General features: G+C 41.0%; 1 protein-coding gene across 2 annotated transcripts; it reads left to right on the top strand.

The window, feature by feature from the left end:
- Positions 1-1409: 1409 nt before the first annotated feature.
- On the top strand, positions 1410-8930 carry rad51d (RAD51 paralog D). 2 transcript variants are annotated; one of them, XM_058383648.1, is made up of 11 exons: positions 1411-1490; positions 1668-1777; positions 1876-1937; positions 3402-3520; positions 4710-4791; positions 5095-5229; positions 5520-5615; positions 5686-5779; positions 5874-5944; positions 7151-7312; positions 7735-8923. In XM_058383648.1, the coding sequence occupies exons 2-11, from the start codon at positions 1696-1698 to the stop codon at positions 7831-7833; spliced, it is 1002 nt and encodes a 333-aa protein (XP_058239631.1). In that variant the 5' UTR covers positions 1411-1490; positions 1668-1695; the 3' UTR covers positions 7834-8923. The 2 variants fall into 2 exon arrangements, with proteins under 2 accessions (XP_058239632.1, XP_058239631.1); XM_058383649.1 differs by lacking the exon at positions 7151-7312 and having other exon boundaries at positions 1410-1490; positions 7735-8930.
- Positions 8931-8954: the final 24 nt, after the last annotated feature.

Here is an 8954-nt window from a genome sequence, read left to right as displayed (position 1 = left end):
CAATTGGGCAACAACATCAACAAAAAGCTTTTTGTCTTTACAAAAGCACACTAGAATTAAAACAGCTTGGTTTGCTGACAAACTTGGATTCAAACCCAACCCAATACTAGCCAACTGGACGATTAAAAACAACTCAAAGTCCCTACAAAGCTCAGACCTAAAACCTAAAGAAAAGACAGCACAGTTTCCTGACAAACCCTGATATAAACTAACCCACAACTGGTCAATTAAAAAACAAACAAACAGTTAAATGTCCCTACAAAACCCAGACCTAAAATCAATTATTCAGCCCAAAACCTACAATAAAAAACTCCACTGCAAACAGTAAAACCAGCACTAAAACTAGCACATATTTTATACAACCAGCACTTTGTTTTTCTTACGCACATACTACCTGCCATAGCCTAATTTATTTGTTTAACATTATTATATTATTTACATATTTACCTGCACTTGTTCATTTACAGTGTCTACCATTTGCACTTCTTGAATATGCTAAACAGCATTTCGTTCCTATTTACCTGTACTATGCAATGACAATAAAGTCGTATCTATCTATCTAAAACTTATCCACTGACTGTACCGCAATGGTCAATAAAAACCACTCCAAGAACCACTATGACCAATATATCCAGTCACTTCACTACATTCTGCCTAAATCATATCAGAGAACAACCCGTACAAAGATCCAACCCCAGAGTTCTCAAAACTCTCTCACCCAATATCATCCATTCATTCATAACAGTTTTATCTTGGTTAGGACTGCAGCGGATTCTGGGGACACTGGGTATAAGGTGTTAATGCATTCTGGATGCCAGTCCAGTAGAGAGAACCTTTCGATCCACACACCCAGTCAGTGAAACTAGAGAACCTACAGAACATGAAAAACTCATAGCTTAGATCAAACTGGAGAACCTGGAACTGTGACATGGTAAAATACACCAAAAATTACACTATGCCAAAAAATACCACATCCCTGTGGTTCCTTATTATTATACTACGATACTGTCACAAATAAAGAATTGCTGTGAGATTAGATTGAGAAATAACACATTCAGCAAACTAATACAGAAATAATATTGTGTATAAATGTTTACAGTGCAAAATATTCATACATATATACAGTAAATATAACGTAAACATCCTGTATACCAAATACTCTATTGTATAACGTGTTCACGGTGCGTGAAAAACTCGGATCTGGCAACTCTGATCTGTTCCTGCCCTTAAACCCTTTGCATTCCCCCCACCCTCAACTGTTTTCCGACAAATCCCGCCTTCTAACAGCTGATTGGCTAATAGTTAAACACCCTCAAGCAACGCCCTTCGTCCGCTGTTGAATCAGAAAATGTGATCGTCAGGAGAAAATCTCATTTTCATTGGCTGATATAGCGCTACGAAAAAGAAAGAGATCATTTGATTGGCTGGATGCGCTGTCAATCTAGTAGTCTTGGATTCAATAAGGCGCGAGTCGCCACTTTGGAAGATGAGTGAGTTTTAATCAAGGGGAATGTTTATATAGTTTAATATAATGGTTTATTGTTATTTTTTATATTAAGGAGCAACCGATTTGTTTTGCCCGATTGGTTGTAGTCACGTTATTCTCTACAGAAAGCTTGTAGACTGTTTGTGAGTAGCTGGGTAAACTGATATTATTGTATTTCCAGATGACTGAATACTTCCGCCGGAAGTGTCATGGTGCTTCTGAGGGAAGGTCTGTGTCCAGGGTTGAGTGAAGACCTCATCAAGGCTCTTCGTGAAGGAGATGTTAGAACAGGTTCTGCTTGACAGACAGACTATTTTCCTGTTAAAATCAAACTCAGCATTTCTATTCTATGGTTAAGTATTGCATACTTAACCATATCTGTCTTTCAGTTGAGGACCTTGTCTTGTCTGACCCAGAACATCTGGCCCAGAAATGCTCAGTGTCCTATAAGGTTTGTAATGAACACAGCTGTACGCCAAGTATTATAATGTCTAACATCTTTCTAAGATGGTAAATCAAGGGAATTTGAACCCATAACTGTAGTTAATTCTCTCACTTCTAACTGATGTTACCCCAGAACATGTCATCTGTTCATCCATGTTCATTAACCGCTTTATCCTGGTAAGGGTCAGGGTGGATTCGTAGACTATCTGAGGAACAATTTCCCATGAAGTGGGAATACACTCGGGTTGGGACACCAGTCGACTTTCTGTGACACAATATGTTAACAAACTTTTAGCAAAACACCAGTGTTGCATTTCCAAAATAAAACATAACCAAACCCATGTAACATTCACTATATGGGCAAAAGTTTTGGGACACCCAAATCATTGAATTCAGCTGTTGGGCTCGGCCCCTTAGTTCCAGTGAAAGGAACTCTTAATGCTGCAGCATACTAAGACATTTTGGACATTTTCATGCTCCCAACTTTGTGTTTGGGGATGACCCCTTCCTGTTCCAACATGACTGTACACCAGTGCACAAAGCAAGGTCCATAAAGACATGGATGAGTGAGTTTGCTGAGAAGGAACTTCAAAGAGTCCTGACCTCAACCTGATAGAACACCTTTGGGATGAATTAGAGCGGAGACTGCAAGCCAGACCTTCTTGGCCAACATAAGTGCCTGACCTCACAAATGCACTTTTAGAGGAATGGTCAAAAATTCCCATAAACTCACTCCTAAACCTTGTGAAAAGCCTTCCCAGAAGAGTTAGAGCTGTTATAGATGCAAAAGGCGGGACAACTACATATTACATTTATGTGTATGAAAAAGTAGACGTCCCAGTTTTGGCCTGGCTCACAGTCTCCTCTCTAATTCATCCCAAAGGTGTTTTATCTGGTTAAGGTCAGAACTCTCTCAGGACTCAAGTTCCTCCACACCAAACTCGCTCATCCATGTCTTTATGGACCTTGCTTTGTGCACTGGTGTGCAGTCATGTTGAAACCCATAAAGTTCCCATAAAGTTGGGAGCAGGAAATGGTCCTAAATGTCTCGGTATGCTGAAGCATTAAGAGTTCCTTTGACTGGAACTAAGGGGCTGAGCCCAACCCCTGAAAAACAACACCTGAATTCAATGATTTGGAGCGGTGTCCCAAAACTTTTGGCAATATAGTGTATGTAAGTAAATTTTATTAATGAAGCACATTTAAAACAAGGGCAGTTCCCAAAAGAACCATAAGTAAAGGTTTAGAAACTGTAAAAAATTGTTGACATTTAAAACATAACCCAACCATTTCACAGGAGTTACAAAAATTGGAAGGAAAAATAACTCCACATCAGTCCCCCTTAGGACTTCACCGTCATGCTAAAATCTATTTATATTTACAAATATAATGCTCTGAATAAAAGAATATATATATATATATATAAGTGCAAGATAAATGTGAAGTGTTTGTGTGTGATTTTCATTTTCAGGCCTTGGTAGCAGTGCGGCGTGTGCTTCTGGCTCAGCACACTGCGTTTCCTGTCTCGGGAGCCGACTTGTACGACGAGCTGCTGAGCTCCACTTCTATTCTCTCCACAGGAATCGGCAGGTGATTGCATTCCCTCACTGTCATATACAAACAGATGAGAGATGAGTAATACAGTAACACCCAGCTGGAAAATGGCAAACAGTTTGGACGTTCCAGGATTCAGGATTCACAGAAGGGGAAAGGGCACTTAAGAAGAAATAGTGGTTACTTTGACTCCTTAATGTTGTTTGATGCATATCTGGGGCTAAAAATCTATTAGCTAGTAAGTGTTCTTAAACAGTTTGCTGATGAATATCTCTCACTGCCGTTAATCAGATATAACGAGAGACCAGTCTAATCCAGAAAAGGGTTGGTGTCGTTGCAGGGTTTCTGTCAGGAGCCACACCTAATGCCACTTGTTTAATCAGTCGTTCTTGGTGTTTAATACACTCAGGTGTGGCGTCTGTTTGGTTGGAATGAAAACCTGCACTCGCACCCACGGCCCTTTCTGAAGAAGACCAGACACTACTGATATACACCAGTCGGGCATAACATTATGACCACCTGCCTAATATTGTTTCGGCCCCCCTTTTGCTGCCAAAACAGCCCTGAGCTGTCGAGGTAGATCCCTGGCACCAAGATGTTAGCGGCAGATCCTTTAAGTCCTGTAAGTTACAGGACTTAACAGATACTTTTAATAGATACTGACCACTGCAGACCGGGAACACCCCACAAGAGCTGCAGTTTTGGAGATGCTCTGATCCAGTCGTCTAGCCATCACCTTGTCAAACCCATTCAAATCCTGACTCTTTCCCATTTTTCCTGCTTCTAACACAACATTGAGGACAAAATGTTCACTTGCTGCCTAATATATCCCACCCACTAACATGTGCCATGATGAGGCGATCATCAGTCTTATTCACGGCACCTCTCAGTGGTCATAATGTTATGGCTGATCGTCCTACCAAAACCGTGGGCATGAACGCATATTTTCTGTCCCTCTTTTTGCTAGTAAAGCTGGAATTTGTATACTTGGAGACAGTACTGTATACTTGTGTGCAAACTGGTTGCCATAGCAACAAAGTGCATCAGTGGGTGGAGCAAGTAATCACAAATCAGATGTCTTGCCACTAAGATGAAACATTCAGGAATTTCGCTCCGTATTTGCGTAGAGTTCATCTTTTCTCAACGTTGTCATGTCACTGGGCACGCCCACATCTAGATACCAACATCTCTGGTCTAAAATCTTTCCTTCTGTCCATCTGTGTAGTGTGGACAAGCTGCTAGACTCGGGTTTATACACAGGAGAGATCACTGAGCTGTGTGGAGGACCAGGAACAGGTAAAACACAGGTGAGCGTTCCCATTCAAACCTCCAAAATGGAGTCATTTGACTCATTACACATCCGGGGGACCAAAAGAAAGTCAGTTTACTAGTCCAGTAACATCACCAGGTGGGTTCATTTATCAGCATTAATGTGCAAAAAGTTGCATAAATATTCACGCCCATTCTCGTGAAAGATCTTGGTAATTTTGAAAGAGACATCTTAGCGCATCAAATATATATACCAGTCTATACAGTATATTTATATTATTCCAATTATTCTCCTCAAATCGGAGATTAAACCGTTGTTTTATCTTTTCTTCACCCTTTAGACGTGCTTCAGCGTAGCCGTCCACGTTGCCCACGAGCTCAAGCAGAAGGTAATGTACGTCGACACAAACGGAGGAATATGCGCTAACCGACTGCTTCAGATTCTCCAGCAGAAAACCGCCAATACAGCAGAGCAGGTAGGATATGCACCCGGATCTGATCTGATCACCTCCGTGCCTTAGCGTGCTTCGTTCCCATTGATCAGAAAGCGTTGATTAATTTTCCTATACATGGTTTGGATTATATATTTGTTTGTTGCTACTGTAGCTACACAGGGACTTGAATTGTAGATGGTGTAATGTAAGTGATGACATGAAAAACTGTTACTGCTTTGAGCAACTCCACCCACACTGCTGTTTATTATTTTCCTACAACTTTAGTAAATGCTTCGTTCATTACATATCCGCTGTTTCTTCATGTATGGCAGATGAACGCTCTTCAGAGGATCGACGTTCTCCGAGTGTTTGACGTCTTCACCTTACTGTCCTGCCTTCAAAATCTAAGAGCAAGCAGCCTCCAGAGGGTACGTCGATTTTGACTAATTTGTGTTCATAAATATGTTCTGGTTCGATCTGACGACTTAATTCTCTTAGGGATCAGTCGGTGTTGGTGGCTCAGTGAAAGCCGTGATCGTGGACTCCGTGTCGGCCGTGCTCTCCCACATGCTCGGAGGGAAACAGAATGAAGGTGGATGATGTTATTTATTTTATTGATTATTTATTTTTATTTCTCCGGCTCATACAGCTGAACGTTGTCAAATTGTCTCTTCTTGTTACTGTAGGTATGTCCTTGATGATGCAGGTGGCTACAGAGCTGAAGATAATCGCCAAAGATTTTAACGTCGCCGTTCTGGTGAGTATTTATCATCACAAGTGAGACTCTTTTCACACTGCGCCAAATCCCGGGGTATCGGTGTTCAAAATGATTTTAATCCTGGCCAGAGGAACGTTTAACACTTGTAAATACACCGAGCAGGCTTAACATTATGACCACCTGCCTAATATTGTTCCCCTTTTGCTGCCAAAACAGCCCTGACCTGTCCTGCACTGTGTATTCTGACACCTTCCTATCAGAACCAGCATTAACTTCTTCTTCAGCAATTTGAGCAACAGTAGCTCGTCTGTTGGATCGGATCACACGGGCCAGCCTTCGCTCCCCATGTCCATCAATGAGCCTTGGCCGTCCATGACCCTGTCGCCGGTTCACCACTGTTCCTTCCTTGGACCACTTTTGATAGATACTGACCACTGCAGACCGGGAACACCCCACAAGAGCTGCAGTTTTGGAGATGCTCTGATCCAGTGGTCTAGACATCACAATTTGACCTTTCATCAAACTCGTTTAAATCCTACTGGTTGCTGCTTCTAACACATCAACTTTGAGGACAAAATGTTCACTTGCTGCATAATATATCCCACCCACTAACAGGTGCCATGATGAGGAGATCATCGGTCTGATTCACTTAAGCAATTGTCAGTGGTCATAATGTTATGCCTGATTGGTGTATGAAGCATGGTTTAATACCTGAGGTTATGAGAGCTGAACAGTGTACATGATGCTTACAGCTAAGTATGATGTTTAGTAACAGACCCTGACAACAGATCATGTGCTTTGTACACAAGGCACAGAAACCCCACATGCTGTTTAAACAGTAGTTGCAGCTTTTAAGGCGGAAAAGGTGACGGAAAACACATCAATTGGAACAAATAGGAGACAGATTTATTGTTACAGTAAACTTTATGGCCTTTATGGTTTCAGGAGGCTTTTAAACAGCCAAAGAGTATTTACTGATGTGAAAGCACGAGAGGAGACGTTCTTTAAACCCGGTTGCATGCTGTATTTATCCGGTTTTAGGCAAATAAGAGGATTAGGAATTGTTTAATGTCGAACAGCAGATTGTGAATACCCAGAATTAATTGTTAACCCCAGGTAGAGTATGTGGATATAAAACAAAACAGCCCAGGATTCTGTTTACCCCACAGGGTGAACTATTACAAAGCGTGAAAAGCCCTTTAATACCACGCTGAAAGAATTCATTTTGCTATATGAATATGTCAGGTGACCAATCATGTGACGCGAGACAGGAACAATCAGCTGAAGGCAGGACTGGGGCAGACATGGAGTCATGTTCCACGCACACGAATCCTCCTTCAGCGAACAGAGCAGCCTGGAGCTTCTTCCAGCTTCCGCACGGCTACTCTTCTTAAATCCTCTCGACGGGTCAGTTTCAGAAAAGCAACAGCAAAAATGCTTCAACATGTAAATGTCGTTTTGAGGTAGAGGTGACGTACATCATGTGATGATGGAAGGATTTTGTTAGCAGAAATGGGATCATTTTTAAAAAAAAGATGATGCTGCACTTTTTAGACAGCTCCAGAATTAATGGCTTATTACCCTTGCTTAGAAAGTTATTGGGTGGTGGGGCATTAATAGTTCCCCCCCCCTCCTTCATTTCCTTTAAATACATTTATTTCATTTAAATGATTAGATTTCTTTCATGTCCAGTGTGAAGCTGAGCTCATTTATTCAGAACTTTTTACCAGGTGCCAATAATTTTGTTGAATATATGGAAACTCTGTCCAGACGTGAAACATTCTATAGCTGTTCATTAGCATGGTGATGTGTTTTTATTTGCTTTAAAGCCCTGCTACCTGATGGAGGAGTTTGATTTGAGCCCGCAGCCTCAGGAAGAGTCACGACCTCGCTTTGCAGGGAAGAGGAAACTGGACACTGATTCATAACAAGCTGCTAACATTTAGGTACAGAACATCACGACATGGACCATATTTGTAGCATTAAAGCGCTAGTTTTCCACACAGTAATCAGTTATGTAAGGAAAGAATCGATTATACAGCACACCCTGAAACACTTTATTCCTCTTATACCACACTGATTACGTTATTTATTATTAAAGAACGATCAAACAGGCGATTTCCCGTTAACGGCTTGAATCCTGTGTCAGTTGTTACTATAGTAACTGTACTGAAAGTTTGCTGGAATAGAAAATGTATCAGCGCAGCACCATGATATAAAAATCATTCATTATATACACCGCCAGGAAGAAAATCAGTAAACATACCATTTACGTTTCAGACGTAAAAGGAAAAATGCACCAGTAACTGAGCTGAATGGGTTTGTTTTTTAGGGGTGAGAAATGTTCAGTTTCGTTATGTTAACGGAAATATTCCTGCAGATGGTTTCTGATGTAAATAAACATTGAAAACAGCAATCTAATCTGCACCTGAAATGTCATGTGATGTGGTGATTGACTTTTATTGCTTTGCTCTGCTCTTTAGAAACAGACTCATTGTGTAATAGTGCAGTGTTCTGGACTGTCTGCCAAACTGCCCTCCTGCTATTGTGTTAACTGATACAGCTCTGTAACACACTGTATCGTGGTTGTTTTTGTTAGTGTATAAAATTCATCTCCATTTCAAACAGGAATGATGCTTTTCCGTTCAGGTTGCTCGAATGTGCCTGTTTCTATGCTTAAGTTTAAAACGTCTCTCCACTGATGTTTATAATCCATAATGTAAGTTGAGCTGAATGCTATACAGAGTAAACTTTCGCTGGCTCATGACCGGGACAAATCCAGAAAAATGGCCAATCTGATCTAGCTAACTCATCAGGAACAGAGCCAGGAGTGTGAGTGTGTGTGTGTTCTGCTTTGCATAGGCAAGCTACATTCTCTCCTGTTCTAAAAAGCCCATTTCTTTTCCTATTAAAAAATAAAATGGAATTCGGCACATGATGTGCTCAGACACTGAGTTTCTGCATAATATCATGATCCAAAAACTTCTACAACCTCTATCTATCTATCTATCTATCTATCTATCTATCTATCTATCTATCTATCTATCTA

This window comes from Hemibagrus wyckioides, linkage group LG28, assembly GCF_019097595.1.
Source record: "Hemibagrus wyckioides isolate EC202008001 linkage group LG28, SWU_Hwy_1.0, whole genome shotgun sequence".
In the NCBI taxonomy this organism is placed as follows: Eukaryota; Metazoa; Chordata; class Actinopteri; order Siluriformes; family Bagridae; genus Hemibagrus; species Hemibagrus wyckioides.
This window is presented reverse-complemented; position numbering and strand designations above follow the sequence as displayed.